The sequence below is a fragment of the Hydractinia symbiolongicarpus genome, chromosome 8, assembly GCF_029227915.1.
Source record: "Hydractinia symbiolongicarpus strain clone_291-10 chromosome 8, HSymV2.1, whole genome shotgun sequence".
Taxonomy (NCBI): Eukaryota; Metazoa; Cnidaria; class Hydrozoa; order Anthoathecata; family Hydractiniidae; genus Hydractinia; species Hydractinia symbiolongicarpus.
The window spans coordinates 19,947,485-19,969,122 of NC_079882.1; the positions used below are offsets into that span (position 1 = coordinate 19,947,485).

Genomic DNA, 21,638 nt, shown 5'->3' on the forward strand with positions numbered 1-21,638 from the left:
AATCTTGCCTTTTCGTCATCTTGATACTATTAAAGACCACTGTTCGTCCAAAAATTAAAAATGCTTGTTTTTTTGCCAAAATTTGGCACACTGTGAACAAAGAAAATACATTAAACACGAAGTCTGTCAAGCGTGTTATTCTCTCTCTTTGTCTTCATCTTTCATTGAACAATCAAAATTGCTTTATTGATTGATTTATGTTTTTGTAATATGTTTTTAAGTTCTTACAAGACTTAGTATTAGTAGTATTAGTACTTAGTTTAACTTGTTATTATAGTTCATTCTTGTGATCTCCAATATATAAGTGTTGCTATTGGCAATTTTTGTTTTGTTTTTCTAAACCAACCTGAATAATGAGACCATCAGCTCCTATCACCATCGGCCTCATTCTAACACGGGCTAATCAATAACTCCTCGTGGTGGGAAGCCATACCTTAGTTTAAGTATTCTCATTAGCTAAGAAGATCAATTTTCTCACCTAATTTTAACGTTGTTACTTTCCCTTAGCTGAAGCTAAACGAAAGAATTGTTTTGATTCATCAGCTACAGATTAGATCTTGTTACAACATCCACTCGAATGAACAGGCCGTTATCAACTGCTGTTTACATAAATTAAGTGGGGAATCGCCGATTCGTTGAGAGGTTTAGGTTTAGGTGTGACATGAAAATAATTTTTCTTCAGAGCAGTTCACACGAACAGATTTTTTTAATATTTAACCGTATCGCGACAAAAAATATTTTCCTATTTCTGAGTGACAATAACAACAGCAGCAACAAACGCGGGTGTAAAATTTGTGTATTATTTTTTAAAGCAAAATACAGTTCTTTTTCATATCTCATATCTACTCATCGTCTATAAAGAAAAAATTTCCATCTCGTTTTTGTTGCGCGTCCTAAAACAAAAAACAGTATATAACAATAACTATCTAGCTAAAAAAGATCTATCGCTAAAGACTTAATAATCAGGGAGACAAGTTTCGATTACAAGGTAAATGTGCACAGTCATTGTTTTTTAAGTAAAAATTTTTATCGGGAAAGTCTGAATAGTTAAAATTCGACAATTAACATATGTTTTATTCCAATTTCAATTTCTATATCCGAAGTGATTACTACGAAATTGGTCAAAACAGATCACAACTAGTCATTTTCAAAAGTTGACCAATTTTCCTAGTTAATCTCGCTTACTCGGGAAATCAGAGATCTACCGTCATACTTCTAAGAAACACCCGATGCGTTTATTAAATTTTTTGATTTTTCAATTTTTTGTTTTTTTTTCATTTTCTTTGCCGAAGAAATAAGTATATTTTCCACAATCGGTGGAACTCAACGCTTGCATTGTGTTTCAAATAAACGCAAATCTTAACGGGGCGCTTATCACGGTGGGAAAAAGAATCATTGAAAGGGAAGCGTTTAATCGAAGCATTATGATTTTAATGCTCGTTGTCCGTCTCTGAGCCAAAGATGGTAGTTACGAGTAGCATTCCGTGGATTTTCCCGACAAATGAATTTCCGTGGATTTTTGTACGAGGTCATGACTATTAAAAAAAATACCTTCACGGAATTCTTTTTGTTTATCCTCGGTCGAAAGTTCTGCGGATCTCTTCTGAATGTGATTTCAAGCGATTTTAAAAACTTGTTCATACCAGACAGTAGAGATTGTGGCGAGTTAGCAATGGTATCAACTGACGGTGTTCCTTCGAATACGATAACTCTGTCTGCAAGGTAGGTAGCCATGATGAAATCGTGCTCCACGATAAATCCCGTCTTTTTGGCGTGCAAAATAAATCTACAGAATAAAAAAGATTGATTTTTTTTTGTCAGAATTTATTGATCCGTCTAAAATTATGCGTCGTCCAAAATTCTTCTTCTTGAGTTTTAATTCTGAAAATATGCCACATAAATTTTTTAAGAGATTTTACGGGCCATCCGAGGCTATAAACTTTTTAAGATTTTTTATAGTCACAAACAAGATGGACAAACATGGAAGAAAATGGCGAAGACGTTTTTCCCCTTTTTATAATTTGAATGACATATTCAGAATATAATAGCCCTTTCCTGTTTCGCAGCCCTATTTCGAATAGGATAAAAATAACTAAAGAAAGGGTAGAAGGTGGTAACTGCTATTTTCGCTGAACTGTAAATTCTACACAACCGTTTAAAAAGTAGAAATCGAGCAAGAAACAGGACAACTGTGGTAGAATTTCGACTAACAAGGAAATCACAAACTTTAAAAAGCTCACAAAAACTAATCCTCATGAATTTACTTTTAGTACTAGACTCTTCGCTAGGTAACTCATAAAAAAACAACAACGTGTACACGAATACACTATTCCTACCTTTTGATCACCTTTGCAGCGTGTAGACGCTGTTCAGAATCCAAATAAGCAGACGGTTCGTCAATCAAATAAACATCTGCAGGCTAAAAAAAACAAATATTCTTCAGATAAAGTTTTAGGCATTTGAATGAGAACTCGCTAAGTAATAGCAAGGCCATGCTTAAGTGATACAAACATACCTTCCCCAAACACAAGGTTAAAGCAACACGTTGCAATTCACCACCAGATAAATTCTGCACCTCTTGGTCAAAAATTCGCTCGATCTGCAGCGGCTTGATAACGTCTGTTATAAACTGTGGATGAATATACGCATCGCGTATTTTGGCATGCATTAACATGCGCACAGTACCCTGCGATTTCGGACTAATCTTTTGAGGTTTGTAACTAACGTTCAACTGGGGCACCTGGGTGTCGTTGTCTGGTTTCAACAAGCCTGCCATCATGCGGATAAATGTAGTTTTCCCGGTTCCGTTCTCACCCAACATGACGATGATTTCAGAATCAGTGAACTGGCCTTCTTTCACGGTCATGTGAAAGGATTCTGAACAGAATAACAAAGATGAAACCTTTACTCACATCAAATATGACAAAAAATTACTTAGACAAGACAAAATTACTTAGAGTTTTTTCCATATCAGGATAGCTATATCGTCTCATCCGCTTAATCTCTTCTTCCTGGAAACACACAAAGAAAAATGAAACAGAACATTAAATGGCTACCATACTAGCATTACTATCAAAACTCACATCGGCAGTTTCTGACACTTTGAAAGTTAACGACTCCTCCCTGAAACGCAGATTCTCAGTTGGCACAAAACCATCCAAAAATATGTTAATACCTATTAAAAATAATAACAATAATAATAATACAAACAGTGGTAATGAACAAAAAAAAAGAGACCATTTTATACAAGTACAGAATGCCCACTTAATAGTAACTCTATAAATGTTTGATATTTTTTGACTAAAATTTCTGACATTTCACTTATTTCAACTATTTTTGGGTCGAAACAGATATAAATTCGGATTACCCTAAAAATGTGAATTCGGTACAAGCATAAACAGACTGAAAAAGATTAATGCTGATTTGAAGAACAGACTGCAATTAAACCTTTTCCAATTTTTGAAAAATTTATTCTGAATGAATATTTAGACCTAAAAGTTTCTGATATTTTTCTAACATATCAAAAACAATACTTTGGAAATTCCTGACAATTTCTGATAGTTGAAGTACACCGCACAAATCTACCTTCTCGGACAGTGAAAGGCATAGTAACGACTCCGTAAACACCAGGCGTGCCATAAAGACAACATATGAAATCGGATAGATAATCCAGGACGCTCAAATCGTGCTCCACCACAATAATGTATCTGGAATAAAACACAAGAACGTCGGGCATAATTCACTACACATAAAATAGTGAGACACAGAAATCAAGATGATTTATGATGCTAAAATCACAAAAAAAACCCAGACAGTATCAAGGCTAAAAAGTGGACTACAGGCTACAATAGATTTTACGTCAGTAAGTCACATATAGCATACTTATTTTCTTTGGATAATCCTCGAATCGCCAAAGCTGCTTTTAACCTCTGTTTTACATCCAGGTAACTGGATGGTTCGTCAAACATATATCTAGAGAAAAAAAAAATATATTTTACTGGGATCCTATTTAGTAACATAAAAAGGAGTTTCCTTAAATATATTAGCTGATTTTTTTTTTCGTACATCTTTAAAACCCCCTAAAAAATTCCACCAATTTATATCAACAATGATGCAAGCGAAAAATTCAAGATCAAGGTAATCTTTTTCACAAATTATATTTGACTACTGAATTCCACAGCATATTTTGCTTGAAAAGCTTCGATAGAACAGCGTTGCGAGCATGCACATAGGTGATTTTTAATTTTCCTTCGTTAACATTTCTTTCTCTACCTATATTTGAGAGAGTGGAAATAACTCGTACTCGAAATCGAAAAAAGGAAATATTGTTATTTTAATCAATGCGCAAAAATTGCTGATACTAAAATAATGTAAACAAAAATTAAAAAAAGCCATTCGCTACACACTGCAACATGTCTTCTACAGAAACCTTTAGAAGTACAATAACTTGAATTAATGAGACTGTAAAATGAAACAAAAAAACCTAAAATTCAATTTCTGTTTTTGTCAAAAAGCTTGTTGTTTATTTTAATCAAATGAATGAATCAAATAGCAAAATTTTAATTTTATTTAAAGAGCGCAAAGAAAATAGTTGACAGACAGTACAGAATAAAAATGCGTTTATATTATTTCTGAATTCTTAATTTCATTTTTTTCAACGCTGCTAGATTAGAAAAAAAAAACGCAAATTGGCGTCCACTGAACTTCATCTTGTTTGTTTTTTTTACTTGTAAATAAAAAGAGAATTATTTTTTAGCAAAAATTTTTTGAACAAAAATAGTCATGAAATTATTGACTGGAGAGGACAGTCTGTCTATATGATACACAAGATGTAAACACATACACATCAGCATTTTGGACACACACAACCGCACAGGCAAATCTTTGTAACTCTCCTCCAGACAGTTCGTCAACATTTCGATCCAGCACATGCTCAAGCTCAAACTCTTTGCAATACCGTGCCTTACTATCTGAGTCATCCTTTTTCTCCAGTAACATGGTTACGTTTCCCTATGGAATCGAATTACAGACAAAAGTAGTTAACAAAATAAGTGGTTGTTCCAGACATCAAGAGGAACCTTCTCTGGATTGAAAGCATGCCCTAAAAAATGGAATTGTCAAAATACCCAAAAGTTGACTGATGGATTATGTTTGGTTTGATATAAAAAGCCCACCTGACAGACCTTATACAATATACAATATAATTCTACATATATACAAACAACAACAAAACAGAAATAATGCATTTTTAATGCTTCTTTCATATATAATCTTTTTGTTTGCCCAATATCTTCCTATTCGGTAATTAGTCACAGTTTTTAGTTTGGTTCTATATAAGTGGTTGAAGAACTAAAGAGACGAACCTTTACAGCTTTTGGAATTTGATCAACATATTGAGGTTTTATAATCGCCTAAAAAGAGGATAAGCCATTAGTAGAAACAAAATGGAAGTGCTCAATAACAAATAAAAACAGAATGGATTAACTACCTTCAGGTCATCTTCAAGTACTTTTGTAAAATAATTTTGTAATTCTGAACCTCGAAAATATGTTAAAATTTCTTGCCAATCAGGAGCTGCCTAAATACCAAAAATAACAAAAAAACAAACAACATAATATTATCCAAAACCATGCTTCCAAATCATATTATATGTAAGTGTTTTACAAAAACAGATATGCTGTGTGACAGTTATAACTAAAATTATGACTTGTACTTCATTTAACACAATGACAATACTCTACCATGTCTTGCGGCGAAAAACCTGATAATAAATCTATTGAAAAAACAATTTAAAAAAAACGTCACATACCGAAAATCTTCCTAAGTTTGGCTTCAATTTACCAGCAAGAATTTTCAGGGCTGTTGATTTTCCAATACCATTTGTGCCAACTAATCCCAACACCTCACCAGGCCTTGGAGTTGGAAGTCTAGTTAAAGTAAAATGCGAAAGTGTGGTCAATGTAAGAAACATCAAGTGTATATAACTTTTTTTGTCTGCAATCTTTTATTTCTACTAAAGCAAAAGAACTATTAGCATAAGCTGGTTGCACAGAAACGAAAGCTATAGTGTTTACAAGCTTCATGTTTACCTTATAAGTCACAAATATCAACCAGTATGCCCAGAATTAAGTGAAAAAGTGGCACACTTGCCTAAATTTATTTGTAGAAATTGTGTGTACAAGACAAAGGTATTTTATTGAAGCTATGCCAATTAAAATTTTTAACTTGTGTCTGACCAGAAGGGTTGGGAATTGATATTTTTATAAGGACAACACAAGCAAATGAAGGCTCAAAATTCATTAAAAATCATTGAGCATATTAATTACGCATATTCCTGGTCCCATGTTTAGAATTTAGAAACATTGGTGCATGAGAAACATAGGTCTGCGCTTTACTAGACAACTCCCTGCAACATCCAACGGCCGACAAAGTGTGCCATCTCCCCAATTTCCCTCACATTGCTTTGGTTAACCCAGGACTATGGTAACATTCACTCGTCCATATTGAATTGCTGCCAAAGGAAATCTAACCCAGGTCTTCAAAACAAAGTGTGAAAGTTATGACCACTAACAGCACCATAAAAACATACCTATGAAGCTTAAATGAATTTGCATTGTATCTGTGTGTTGTATCTTTCTCCAAGTTACTTGGCAAATTGATGACTGTGATGGCTTCAAAAGGACATTTCTAAAATGATAATTTAAATCTGTATAGAACCGTCATTACTGGTAAAGTCTACTTAAAACACATTTTTAAATAGCATCAATTTGCATTATACCTTGCCAAATTAAGCAACTTCATTTGAAAGGCAGCAAATTCCAATACAATTTATTTCACAAAGCAGGCAGTTAATGTCAGCAAACCGCCTGCTTCATATCAACAAACTAGCGTTTTATGCTGGCAATTTATATTTTGTTTTGCAATCACATTTTCTCATATACAAGTAAGTTCAAGTTCCATCCAGCTTAAAAAGAACATGGTGGCAAGTATTTGCCAATGCGAATCAACCATTTATGTTAACACGTTTACGTTTGTCTTAGTAATTCCTGACGTGAATTAGATTCACATTCAGTTGTAATTCTGTTCCAGGTTATAGCAACTTCTAATTTGTTATTTTTTTTGTATAATTTTAGCTTTCCAAGATAAAGTTTTACCTTATTTGCATACATTATTGAAAAATTGGTATTTCTTATTCTTGAAATGATTTAGCATCTTTCTCAAATAATGCTTATCTTTTCACGTCGATGATGGTTTTCAAACGATATAACAAGGAATAGTTACATAAACATGAAGGTTCAGATTCAAAGCAGTCAAAAATAATCCTGGTCCATTTTTTAACAAAAATGCATTGAATTGAAAATATTATATTATCACGCTTGATAGGTATTGTTTTGAAGTTATGTTGTTGAGCTTAAGGATACGGTAACCCCCTGAAACACATACTCAGTATATTTAAAATATCCCCTCTGATCGCTATGTTAACCCTAGCACATATATATATTTTGAAAGCCGAATAAATTATCTCTAGAATGATGAATGATAAAATATTTTCATAAAAAAAATCCAAAAAGTAGAAAAAAAAATTATATACAAAAATTCACCCTTTCAGTTCATTTTGTCGAACACTCCCCTCGGTAAAATTTTTGTTCGTTGAAAAAAATATCATTGCGAAGCTCTTATTCAGCTCTAAGAAACTTTGATTTTTTTACTCAAAACAACATGTGGTTCCAAAAATATAGCATCCTTTGTGTTACAATAGCTGTTTTATGACTGATTTATCTATTTTTAAGCATGATATATCAATAACTCGATATTTCCTCACTTTCTGCGTTAGAAAAAGCAAAGTTTTGTAGCCAAAGATATAATTGTCACAACAAACTTGTTTTCGTACAATTTCGACAAGATGAAGGGGAGTGTTCGACAAAAATATATCCGTTACGACTAAAAATTTTATTTCAAGAAAAAGCAAAACAAAGACCTTTGCTTTTACCTGCAAGAATCATGGTTAGACCCACTTAAACATGAATAACTAATAACTCATTAATATTTTATTTAAAATTAAAGGTTAAGTGTTTTCGCAGAACTTTGGATCTAGTTATTGTTAAACAGACATCAGGATAACATAACATAACAGGATAAAAACGAAAAAAATAAAGAAATAAATTATAAAGGTATAGATATAAATAATAATATATTTGTGTAGATTATTAAAGTGTAAATGTATCCTATGTTATATGTAGAGATGCAATTTTTTATTAATTCTGCATAACTCTCTTTAATTATTATACAGATTTTTTAAAAAAATGACCCTAAAGGGGGTTACCGTATCCTTAACAGTTATTGAAATACAAAATTTTAATTTCAAGTTATTTAAGCATACCTTAACACATATACCACACCCAATACATAACTGTTCTGATATATATGCTAACTTGGATGTTGGTAACACCTCAATGCACAACTTTCCTGAAAAAAATAAAGCATATCAGAAAACATTTTATTAATTATCCAAATGTTACAATTTGTGATTGTTGAGCTCTACAACATTAGTTCAACTCGGATTTCTTTTAATATTGATCTGTGTAGTTTTTGTTTACCAGTCAGGAAAAACTGTTAACTATGCAAATACTGCTCCTAGTTATCAGACCATTCAAGTTTAATTCGGATGATCGCTGTTTCTTGGTTTTAGTAATTTATAATCAAATCATGCATAAGAATCTATTTTTGGCTCTATTTTATTGATACAGGTTAAAAACCTTTTGTTTCCACCTTGTAAGCTCTGCCATTAATCTCTACCAAGTATATACCCCATTAAGTTGCTTGGCATAAAACTCTATTCTGAAAGTCAAGATTGTAGATAGATTGGACGACTTGTCCTAACTAGGACAAATGCAGGGAAAATTTCCAAATAAAATTTAAAGTTTCCTTCTGATAGCTCCAAAACAATACTTCCAATTCCATTGACATGGCAACTATAGCTACATTGAGAACAAGACTTCATATAAAAGGAGAACAGTTTCCATAAAATGTGTGAAATATAAATTGTGGCATAAGTAGTAAGTTTGCTAAGGTGATCTGTTAAATTAAAAAAACGTTGGAAAGCTTCCACCAAAGTTATAAAATTGTCACATTGTTCTAAAGCGAGTAAATTGCAGCAGCAATTATTTAGTGTTATGTTATTATTTTTATTGGTGTTTAGAATGCTGGGTTATTATTCTGAGTAACTGGCTTATGTTTGCATCCTGAAGACCCTGCAAAAATGAGTCAATCGGTCAGGCTCATTTTCCCCCAGGATTTTTAGATCGGAGCAAGTAAATTCGTTCCTAGGGCCAAAAAACAGTACAGCGCCACTCGACATCGTTTGCCAACCTTTTTTCGCCACCCTGTAAACTCTTAGTAGCCACAGGAGTACCCTAAAGGTATTAATTTTCCGGGAATTAATTTTCGAGAGTTTTTGTCAATTTTGCAAAAATTAGTTCTCATGAATTTTTATTTTTTTCTCAAAATATCTCGCAGAATTTTTTTTCAGGATTTTTTCCGACTTACCGACTCGGGTTTTTATTACTAAAAGTGAGTCGGTCGAAGGACGCAAACATAACATATTTTTGATGGCAGCCCAAATGTCAATTGTTCAAAATTCACTTTGTTTACTTTCTTTTTTCAATACAGAAAATAAGCAAATAACTTGAACTGAGAAGGTATATAGCTATATATATAGCTTATTTTGCTTCTTTTCCCCAGTCCAAAAGTTAGATGGTGAAAGTAAGTGTACCTTGGCGAAATTGTACCATAGCTATATATATTTCAGGCCCCATCTGCTGAGGCTATTTGTGACATACATACACACAAGAGAAATACTAACTTTTTTTTTATAAATGACTATTTTTATCGAGTTTAAGCTACAAAATTTGCACTGCAGTGCATCTAAAATTGTAAAATATTCAAAATGGATGCAGGCTTTGTTTGAATTTATAAAATACTAGTACAATAAAAAAGAAGAACAACCTTGTCTTACAACTGGACACGATCTTTTACATTCTTGGCGACATTTCTTTGGCTTACACCTGTCACTATTAATTATAGCAATACGAGTTAACTTTTCTTGGGTAGAGCTGCTCATAGTAACGCTTTTCCAGGAACACTTTGTCAGTACGTTTTATCGCAATCTTCACTGCGGGTCGGCCATTATTAAAAGGCCATCCATCTTCAAACAGAACGTCAACATGTGGTGCATAGAAAATACAGACCACGGCCTTGAGGATCAAGGCAAAACAGGCGTGTTCTGTTGGCCTCTAAAACCTCTGTTAATATTAAATGAGATTTTTCCCTCAACTACCTCAGCTCCCTGAATATTTCACGTGTGATACTTGCGTCGTGCTGATTGGGATATCATTTTTTCATCAGATCGCCAAAGATAAAATGTTTAACCTTTTTCAGTCCTGAGGACACAAATAACAACTATTTGTTATTCCAAATCTGGGAAATTTTTCGCATCAAATAAAAAGTGATTAGCAGCAACTTGCAAAAATGCATAATTACATCGTTTTTGGATGATCTGAACGGTTTATTTTGCAAAATTTTGTCTCCTTTTCCAGCATAATCTTCTGACTAGTAAAGTAGTTCTACCAGAATAACAGCCAAATTGTAATAAGTGTCTTCTACCTATAATTTTCCTTACTCCTTATTTTTTCGAAAACTTCATACTTTGTTTGCGGAGTCTTTTGCATTTTTTGGACGATGATACATTTTGTAAATTTTAAAAAGAGCTGAAATACAGCTATGAATGTTGTAAGGTGTTGTGTTGGTTATATAATTATTTATTACATGTATTTTTGTCACCAGGTGGTTACTGAGGAAACATATGGATCTTTAAACATGAATGGGATAAAACACAGACCGTATTTGAACGAAATTGTGATCCTGAAATATGACGTCATTTCCGACTTCAATGACGTCACCAAATTATTTTTTACGTATTTGTTTTGAATCTTTCTACATACATGCATGCCAAGTTTTATGAACTAAGCATAATTAATTCCGAATTTAAAGTCCGCAGGCTCTTTTTTTGTTTTTCGCCGTTTTACAAGAGGTAGATGTCATGATTGTAGCACCCATATTTTACATTTTATTTTGTCGTTTAAGCGTTAGTAACATGCGTTTCAGCTAAGTCGTTTGTTGTATTTAAGTTTTGCTTGAGTTATTCTGTCTTTAAATTATGCTATGATTGATCCTTCTCGGTTTGCGTTCGAAAGAATGCGCAGAAAAAAGAAAACAAACTAGCATTTCATATTCAAAAGGGTATATTGTTATCGATTTTTAGTAAAAAATCTAAAAAAGAAAATATGTTTATTATTATATAAATAAATGAAATATTTACAATTCTTAACGTAACTATGGATAAAAAAACCTCTTCAAACGCGTCACTTCCACGATTTGATGGTTCTGACAAAACAATAAAAATATCAACAAAAAAGTAACGAAAACACTAAAATAATACAACCAACAACAAACCAAAACTTCAGCACCTGAAAATGTTACTTGCTAGATATGCAAACACAGGGCTATAGTTCTCTTGGATTGTGGATTTCAGCCAATCCGTTTTTCAATAAAGGGTCTTGATGGGAGCCATCACCACCAAAAGCGTTCGCTTGTGATATACGAAATTTTAATTGATGGCACACCGAGTAACCATCGGTGCCTTCTAACTGCGTAAGCACATTTAAAATTTGTCTACAATAGAAAAAAAACATATGTATATATTAGGAGATGCGAAAAAGAGAGAAGACAGTGTAACATGACCCCTGGATGACCAAAAGTGAAGAAGGTTCATTCCGTGTCCCCCGTAGATTAAATGATTTGTTGACGTGCAAACCTGTGGTTTTCTTCACAGGCTAACAACTAGTCTATTTAAATTAGCCTTTGAAAAGAACGAGCAGCATAGTTGGGAATTGTCACTGAATTTAATACCTTCTTAAGGGCGGCACACAATCACTTGTAACCAAAGATCCTCTGGTTGACACGACATTGAAACTTTTATTGCAATCACAATCTACAAGGAGGTGGACATCAGGACGGCGATTCTCTGCAGCCACGATGAGACCAGCAAGTTTATGTGACATGTAATAACACGTCACCCCTTCTATGCCCTACAAAAAATACGCATCAAGAAATCTCAGCTATCCCAATTAAAGGTCTGCTACAGGTCAACGCCGCTCGTTTCTCATGGTGCATATGTTAGCACCTAATTATTCAAAATAAAATAGAAGTGAACGCCCCTGCGTTCAACTACTGATGTAATTACACAAATATCTATTTTTCTGTTTCCTTTTTCTTTTTTCACAAACGTATTTTTCTTTTTAGTATATTTTGTTACGAAGTGATATCTAACTTGTGAAACGAACGAACCAACGAAAAGTTATAAAAAAATGATTTTTAACTTCTTTATCGTGTCGTAAAAATAAATTTCGCAACTTTCGGGAATCGGAAATAAATATTTACGACGCAGGAGTGGCTTCTAACGCACAAAAATGTTCACTCTTATCCACAACACAATGAGGTTTTTCATGGCACAGCTATTCCTACTGTGAATAGTTCAACCCGATCTGACATCCGATCGTGACGGGCGGGTATAATCGGTGTAATCAAATGAAAATAGAACAACTCAGCTCTGCTTGAGTTTAAACATGCAATTAGTTGGTTATTTTTGACTCGGTGACACTACTGATGTATATGGAAGGCAGAAGTACAAACCTGGTGCTTTCGACCTAACTTTTCTACCATAAGAAACAAAGCGTCTGAGTACGAATACCGTGTCATCGGTATATGATCAGTCAGTACAGCTTTGGAACTATGTATTGATAAGACATAATTTAACGGTTTGGTGTACGTCACACCACTGTTCCAATGGTTGAAAGCAGCTGGTACTAAAATAAGAAAAATTAGAATATATAAAAAGTTACTACTTATGCTTTTGCGCACTGAAACCTAGATTCTAACACGCATCATCAACTAGCAAAAATTTATTTTTTCAAAAAAAGGATATCAGTAAATCAGTAAAGTAATAACAATATAGTAGGCACAGGTACAACAGAATTATTTAAAATGTAGAAATTATATAAATAGGCATAAATGCTGTTTTGTTTTTATGAGAAACCTGGCAAAGGCGCAGTTTCAGAAGTTCTTTAATGTTGACAGTTTCTGATAGGTTTTGAGTTTAAAGTTTTTCCGGGAAAGATTAACTTCGACTTATTACCAAGCAGGGTCGCTGCAACCTGGTGGGGGACTGTTTGTCGATCATGATTAACAAGGATGAGATTTGTATAAAGGATGCGTTTTTACCCAATGTAGGGGGGGGGGGATAAATCTCGAAATTTTTCGAGATTTTTACCCTCTGGATTACACAAAGAATACCAACCTATGAGATATTCACCAACGTCAAGGAAGACATTGCATAAAACAGATGGCTTCAACTTGCGATCACTGTGAGCTATATACTTGATTGGTTTAGGTTCAGCTGTTCCAGACGTTGCTCGAAACACACCAATCCAAAGATCCAAACTAGCTAAGGACTCTGTTTGTGAACCTCTACAAAAAATAAAGTGAAAGCTTATAATCTGATATGTTGGTTTGCAGTTGGTTCAACTTTTGTAGATGTGCATTATATTTAGTATAATACCTATTAGATTCCTGAAATAAAGTTATGTCAATCTCTGTTGGCGCAAATACAGTGATGTGACAGACTTGTCCATGGTTTGTTGGTGATGCAAACGTTCCTTCCAACATTACTTCCGTCCACTCACGCTGATACTTACAAACATCAACACAATCAAAATATCTAGCACAGAAACAAAAAGAAAATAAACACTTAAGCTAGTTTTATAAAATCAGTATGGTCTGTAAAATTTAGATTCATATTCAATTATTCATTCTTTTACCAATATCCAAAAAAATTTCAAGCTTTTTAAGGCTGGTCTTTGTTAAAGACAGATTTTCTTAAAAAACAGTGAAATGAAACACAAACTTGTGATTGTGCTAGAAAATAGATGAAAATTAGGTTCGTTAAACTCAGTAACATAGATAAAAAAATGTGTTTCACATGTCACCTGCGTAAAAAGACGCTGAATAAAAAGTACTGACAGTTTTTCCTAATCCTTGGATTTTTATAAGTAATTAGACGAATATACAGGAAAATCGGTAAAATCGAGGTTAAAGGAAACCCAACGTATATAATATGATGTTGGACTTATATTATAGAGCTTGAAAAGTTGGTTAACAGGTCTTTTTGAAAAGCTCTTTTCGTTCTCAAGATATTCACATTTAAGAGATTACGGATTTAATTATATTGCATAAATTATGATGTCATATTTAAGTAATAGCAGATATTTTCTGTCATCACAAATTTTAGACCTATCTAAAACTGTGAGACATTGTATTTTCTCTTAATTCAGGCTGAACTAGTTACAAAATTGGTTAAATGTTAAGTTTACAGAAATCCATATCATATAGATAGTAACTGAATTTCTTCAAATATGTAGCATGAACACAAAAAAATCTTACTTGATCATATCCTCTAACGAGATCCAAAATACACCTTCGTCTGAGCCATGAGCGCGTAACAAATTCCGTAGTGTGTCCGTCCAAAGAGGTGAATAATCAGACCATGCCCCTGTCCAAGAACCTCGTCCCCATGGATTACGAAGTCTTATAAGCCTGTAAAAAACATTTTTTAAACATACAGACTCCAACTAGTTAGTTATGGTCACAATGCTAAAATTTAACCCTCAGACTCCAAAGTAAGCCTATTGGCATCTTAGCAAGACTTAAATACTGACATGCTGTCTTTTAACCATTAAGATATTGAGGGGATACCAAAATAAAAGAGAATTAAAATCCATTTTTGACAGTGTTAAACTTCGTTCAGGTTACGATAGCAGACGGCCAGCAACCGGGTTCAATAAGGAAATATCGTAGGTGGAAAATCAAGGTAAATATTGTCGAAAAACTCTTTTCTTATTTAAATTTTTTAATAAAACTACAACAAACATTGTTGATCGCCAGTCCTGCCTACCTGTTAGTTTCCACTTGCTGAACATCTAGTACGGAATACGCGTGTTGTGCTTCCAATCCAACTTGTTTATACGAAGCCATTAAATGTGCATCTGAAATATCTCCACCGCATGATGCACCCATCAAATACCTTTGCATAAAAGTTACATGCTCATTATTTTTTGTTAAATTTTTTAATCAGATTGGACAAAGAGGTTGAATTATATTTTATTATACAGTGCAATATAGAGGTGATTTTTCGGGTCAGAAATATTTTCTTTGGACTTGCATAGTGTAGACTTATAAAAATAGTTTTTATATCTCATACTTAAATACACATCAAATTTTGTAGCTCACCCTGCGTTGCGACAACTCAGAAGTCTTGCCCAGACTAAATCCTTATCAACTGCATCTTCTGGGGCATCTCCAGGTTTATCTAAGAAAGTTTTTGATGACAAGAATAAATTTTTATGAAACAAACTTTTTTGTTGACAATATAATTTTTTGATGATAGGATGCTTTGTCTACTTTTTAATTTTAAATACTTCTCAGTGACTGGTACAGCTAATTTTTAAACTATAAAAAATAGATAGTAATTAACCCTAATTTACTTAGACATGCATTACAACAAACAAGCAGAAAATTTGTGTCTTACTTCTGAGGACAATACTTTCACAAGGACTACCAGTGATCAGTTGCAAACCTTCGATACATCGGCCAGCGATTAATGCTTCATAACATCCAACTGATTTTGCAACAGCTTTCTCAATTAATGGAACCCAAAGTTGATTTCTATCAGCCTAGAAATAAATGAATAAACAGAATGATATGTCAGAAAGAAACTTTACCGAAAAAGTTAGAATTATATGAATGAAAAAGAACTAACCTGCGAGTAGACAAGTTTTCCGTTGCGATCACAAGGTAATAAATCATCCACCAAAACAATAACCCATTTGCCATTTTTACAGATACGAACTTGATATACACCTTCTTCGCATATCTACAGCAAAATAAAATGTGTTGTCTCGTTACCAAAAAAAATATAGTGCACTTGCTCATTGGACTATCAATGATTAAGTAATTTAAATTATTGGATTAATCCTTACTTACTTCTCATTAACACTTACTTCTCTAGTTATCATAATTTTTTCAAGCAACTCAGGTTTTTCACATACCACTGCTAAAGCACTAAGGAACCTATAAATTGGATAGCATTGCAAAATTTTGGTAAAGCTTTAAGTACATACGTCAAGAACACACACATTACATGATTTTTAAAATGATTAAAAATTGAAGAACTGGTAAATTTTACACTAACCAACAATTTCCAATAGTTCCCTGAATGATGTCAGATGGCCTTGGAGATCGAAACACCTGCCATGCTGTTTTCTTTCCGCTCATTGTTGATATTTGTTTCGGACGTAACCATTTACTGACTTTAGAGAATGGTGCCCCAGTATAGGTAAGAGATTTGTTGGCAGGTGGGAAAGAGTCATCGATGAAATTTATCTGTGTCTAAACAAATTAATTTCAACTATACACTCTTTTCACATGCATGTTTTTAGATATCACTGAAGAACAACATTGTCAAAAATGCCAATCTTTTTTTTTCACTAATCTAGATAAGCTCTAAATGAATTGCATAAATCAAAACTAACTTATATATAAAAATATCAACCAAAAACAATAAAAAGTACAAAAAGTTTTTACCTCCTTGCAAAAATTGACAATTTCCTTCCACTTTTCAAGAGCAATTTCTTCTTGGTTCAATCTTAAATTTTCAGATAACTTGCTGGTCTGCTTTGAGTACATGTTTTTCCCAACATCATTTTTTACAAAATTATTTTTTTCTATTTCTAATATTCTATCATTTTTAACTTGTGTTTCATAAAAATCTTCCTTTTTTTCGTTATTGTTACATGCTAAATCGAGTAGATTACAGTCTTTAGATACAAAAAGGTTTGGCACATGGCTAGAAGCAATCGGGTCAATGAAAAACTTAGATGCTTTTGAACGTGCATCTTGAAAGAATGTAACAAGTACATTATTCTGAAATTTTGGCAAGAGATTTTCTTCTGGAGTGTATTGTATATTTTCTTTCTCTCCAACCACAAGTCTGTTGTTATAGCACACAATACACTTCACTTCACTTGAAGCGTTTGTTAAAGTGCAGTGAGAACAAGTCCATTCATCACCTAAAAAAATTTCTGGAGTTAATAATATGAAAACCTCAAACCAAAAAAAAAAAAGATTCTAACTTTTACTAAATTCGAATTTTCAGTTCATGTATTATTCAAAATAATGAAAGCATAAGGTCATACCTGGATTTGTATTCACATCCTTTGAGCTTTCTGCTTCCGCCATAACTCATTTAAAGTAACTGACCATGACAATGTTGTTATGCTAAAAATATCAAACAGAATGGTAAAAATAAGAGACAAGGGATCTTGTAAAATTAAAAAAAATCATAATAAATGTATTAATATATCAATTATTTGATATACATGCACAGTTTTTCCAGAGATGTCACGTTCCAAATTGATGGAGGCAAAATCTTAATTCTATTCTATTTTTGAACACTAAGCAGAAAGGAACAATTCACACTTTTATAGTCTCTGGCATGGCTTGGACAGGGATTGGACCCACCAGCTTGTGCACTAAGGTGAACGCTCCACCACAAGGCCATCAGTGCCATCAGTCGATTATACTTTGAGAATAGGATTGATATCTAAAACAGTTGAGCAATTGCAGTGTTTGCACTACTTTTGTAGCTCAATTAGGAGCTTAAAATGTACTACTGGTTTTGGTTATACTTTGATTGTGGGTATCACTTACTCGCAATGAAGGTGAGTTCATACATTTGTTAATGTGCCATGGCTATAAATAACTCTACAGACGAACAGATGACAATATATTTTATGATAAATATTTTTGAGCAAGAGATTTCTAATTCAAGTTCACATCAAAAACTTTATGCAAAGACAAGTTTTTTTCTGTACACGAGATGGTTCAAGTAAGATCTCCAAAATGGAGGCTACCCTCCACCCTTGTGCATTTGAATGGAGGTGTGTAATAAATAGACCACTCTAAAGATCAAGTACAAGAAATTGTACACACTTCACAACTGTAAAGACAACCCGTTTATGAACAATTACTTTTGTTATGATGAATTTGCTACTTTTTTATTGCTATTTTCTGAAGAAAGAAACAATATTCTTTTTGGCACTAAAAGGAGCTAAGGACTGTGAAATATATTAAATATCAGTAAATCAAAAGTTTGATTTGACATGAAAACAAAGACAATATGACATGCAATATTTGATAAAAAGTTATGTAACTTCCTTTGAAAAGGTAATTAATACCTCAAGGTAATTGCTTAAACAGGCGTTATATGCATTAATCTTGTATGTTTCTATACAAAATTTAGAATATAGCTAGCTGGCAATTAAAAAAAATTTAAGATTTATTTTATTAAAAGGCCTGATTTAATAGCATGGTAAATGCTTATGTCAAATAAATTATGGAGATCAATTACAATGTCATTTTCAATTATATATAATTGGATGTTAAATGGGATATTTAAGATGTCTTTAGATGTTGTTTTTGCTCATGTCTTTTTTTGCCGCTATTAGCTTGACTTTCATGTGAGTCACTAAAGTTAAAAATTAACAGCTCGTTTTTTAGCCTCTATCCTTTAATTTATCAAAAGTAAGCCTGTGTCACAACTTATGAAGCAGATGTGGATACCAGCTAAATTAAGCATGACTGAAATGACTGAAGAATGTATATATGTTTTTCTTTCTAAGAAAACAAGCAGACTGGTAAAAGTCTCCTAGTTTTGGCAGGGTCTATAAGATGCATATTTAATCAAAAACATGATTTTGACACAACAAAGAGACTTATCATATGCAATGAGGCCTGTGTAAGAAGTGTTATGTTGTACAGTAGTGAGACATGGGCAGTAAAGCAGGAAGATTTTGACCGTTTAGAAAGGAATGATATGAGAATGGTTAGGTGGCTATGTAACGCCAGTCTGAGAGACAGAAAGAGTTCAGAAGAGCTAAGAAGCAGGCTAAGTATCCGTAGAATTAAAGATGTTATCCAGTTAAGAAGATTGACTTGGCTGGGGCACTTGTAAAGAATGGAGGGGGATAATTGGGTAAGAGAGTGTAGAGACTTGATAGTTCCTGGGGCAAATCCCAGAGGCAGACCAAGAAAGACTTGGCAGAAGGTTATAAGGACAGACTTGATACAAAGGAAGTTGAGGTTAGATCTAACACAGTCTAGATCAGATTGGAAGAGGGTTATTAATATACCCCATCCAACCCGAAAACAGACGTTAAGTCAAGAATGATGATGATGATAATGATGATGATGATGCAAGAAAGGATTAAAACAGCCTTTTTCATTTAAAATAATGCCTGTTCATTGAAATCGTTGAATTGAATTAATAGCAGGCATGTGTGAAAAAAGTTTCTTTCTTACAATCTTTACAATGAGTAAGAGTTTCTTAAAAGTTTCTTTCTGTTTTGGAAGATAAGTGGTAAGTTTCGTATAAGGTGGTTACTTATATAAAAAATGGCAATGTTAAAAAGTAATGCAAGGTGCAGAAGTAAAAGCAACATATACAATTTTTTTACTAGAACGTTGAAGCTGAAATTCTGCCAAAACATAATAAAAATATATTATAAGAATAAAATAATGTGAGTCTAGGATTAATAAGAAACAATTATTTCTGAAAGGTTTTTCATTCTTTTTGCTATATAGAGTACCGTATTTTTACAATAAGGTAACATATTTTTTTCTTCTTTCCAAGAATGTTCACCATCATTTGTAAATCTGACTTTATATTTGAAAATAAAAACATTTGAGGCCTACAACGAAAGGATACTCAAAAATGCGCTAGGGTTATTGTAAGTAGGTTCGAGAGAAAGTTTTTATCTAAGAAGCTGGTTGTGACTATCCAACAGAATAACAAAACCAAGGTAATAGCCAAATTAAAAGATATAAATTGCCTAAATAGCCTATAATAGCTTCTTTATAGACTTGTAACGTAAGGCCACCATAAAAAAGATGTAATGTTTGCAAAAATGGCTCGAGTTCGGCTGGATTTTTCTGGATTTCCTGATCGGCAAAAGTATCTATTTGTTTTCAGGACCATAAAACAACTTAATGCCAATTATATAATTGTGTTCCTAGTGTTTTTTATTGCTGAAGGATATGCATCATGGTCCTTTGCCAAGAAATAGCTCAGGGGACAGGTTTGGGAACTACTGAAAATTGATTGGAAAAGACAAAACAAAAAGAAGCGGTGAGAAATATAGAATATCACAATGGCATTAAGAAATGGTACCAAAATTAAGACCAGGGTACCAACAGTGAGCTCAGGTGACTTCTTGAATAAAATTCACTCATTTCACAAGATAACTCCCACAAAAAAGGCAAACTTAGGAATAATATAGAATTGTGGACTTTCAAATTGTATCAAATGAAGCCTTTTTGAAAACTCTACATCGACAAACTTTCTTAACAAAGTTTGTTTGCGATACCATCACAGTATACTTGCAATTATGATTTCCGTCAAAGTTAGTGCAGAAATTGGGAAACAAGGCTTGATCTTCTGCTATTATTAAACAGTCAGTGAACACTGTTATCACTAGGAAAGGCATATTTAGTCCAGGCAATTCTTGTTTTGATGTTGCCTGGCTTATGGCCATCATATTATACAGGTATTTTTGGAGAGTCTGCACCCTCATGGCCTAATTTGCTCATCCCCAACTTCGAAACATTATCACTCTATTTCTATAATAGGTAGGTTGTCTGAGCTTTAGACCAAAGCAAAATAAGGTCAAATTTAGTTTCTGGGTAGTCTCTAAATATTGCACATTCTCAGCAGAAGTTTAAATATGCAACCCCTTACAATGATATGCAGCCAATATTGTACAATGTTTTACACCTAATGCACAATTTATTTAGGTTTGTGCTGACTTTTACATTAATTAACCATTGTTCTTGGAGTGTGGCGTTTGAAGAAGTGTGAGTAAAGTATATAATAGAACATACAAGTTTGTTCAGCTAGCTTAAAGTAAAATCTCGGGGAAGCAAACTAGCCTTTTTCTTCTCATTGGGCGTTTCATAAACTATCTTACAATAAATAAACGTTATCACCTGTTTTCTAGTTAACTGAAAACTTTTATTATCTGTTCTGTTGCATCGTTTCTCGACTTTTTTCGCAGGCCAGCATTTTGATGAAAATCTAAATATTTATGCTGATCTCAGCTGATGGTTTGTTTACAAAACTCTCCACCATAGATGTACGCTCTCCACTACCCAGGGCACCTTTCTCTTTTTTATAACGGGACGGCGAGTGTTACTAACAAAAAGAAAAAAAGCTCTGGGATCGAGGTTGAGTTATGGATTCTGCGATTCCAACTTGAGCCTGATTATATGAGGCGAGTTGGCTCGGTGTTGGCCCGGTTGGCGGGTCAACCCGGTTGAAAAAATTTCATATTATATGGGAAAAGTCAACCCGGGTCAAGACCTACACTGCTGCCGGGTTGAAAAAAAAATGCGCGTAATTTTTTAAAAATGGC

The 21,638-nt window shown here is 33.4% G+C and overlaps 2 protein-coding genes across 3 annotated transcripts; both read right to left on the reverse strand.

Annotated features, from left to right (window-relative positions):
* Positions 1-671: 671 nt before the first annotated feature.
* Positions 672-10,209, reverse strand: LOC130654146 (ATP-binding cassette sub-family E member 1-like). Of its 2 annotated transcripts, XR_008984351.1 has the most exons (16): positions 10,006-10,209; positions 8,381-8,466; positions 6,590-6,687; positions 5,810-5,927; positions 5,489-5,578; positions 5,364-5,411; positions 4,844-5,010; positions 3,883-3,972; positions 3,586-3,707; positions 3,084-3,175; positions 2,954-3,011; positions 2,516-2,877; positions 2,337-2,419; positions 1,552-1,786; positions 792-893; positions 672-704 (listed from the first exon to the last, which is right to left on the reverse strand). XR_008984351.1 is itself a non-coding variant. In XM_057456683.1 (15 exons), exons 1-15 carry the CDS (start codon positions 10,118-10,120, stop codon positions 843-845), a joined length of 1,815 nt encoding a protein of 604 aa, XP_057312666.1. In that variant the 5' UTR covers positions 10,121-10,209; the 3' UTR covers positions 688-842. The 2 variants fall into 2 exon arrangements, 1 of the variants encoding a protein (XP_057312666.1); XM_057456683.1 differs by having other exon boundaries at positions 688-893.
* A 1,073-nt stretch (positions 10,210-11,282) lies between these two features.
* LOC130654145 (calpain-D-like) lies at positions 11,283-21,333 on the reverse strand. Its single transcript, XM_057456682.1, has 15 exons — positions 21,214-21,333; positions 17,367-17,448; positions 16,756-17,240; positions 16,364-16,560; positions 16,173-16,242; positions 15,932-16,045; positions 15,701-15,845; positions 15,403-15,481; positions 15,068-15,196; positions 14,557-14,709; positions 13,676-13,834; positions 13,415-13,584; positions 12,751-12,923; positions 11,968-12,146; positions 11,283-11,730 (listed from the first exon to the last, which is right to left on the reverse strand). The coding sequence occupies exons 2-15, from the start codon at positions 17,407-17,409 to the stop codon at positions 11,562-11,564; spliced, it is 2,265 nt and encodes a 754-aa protein (XP_057312665.1). The 5' UTR covers positions 17,410-17,448; positions 21,214-21,333; the 3' UTR covers positions 11,283-11,561.
* Positions 21,334-21,638: the final 305 nt, after the last annotated feature.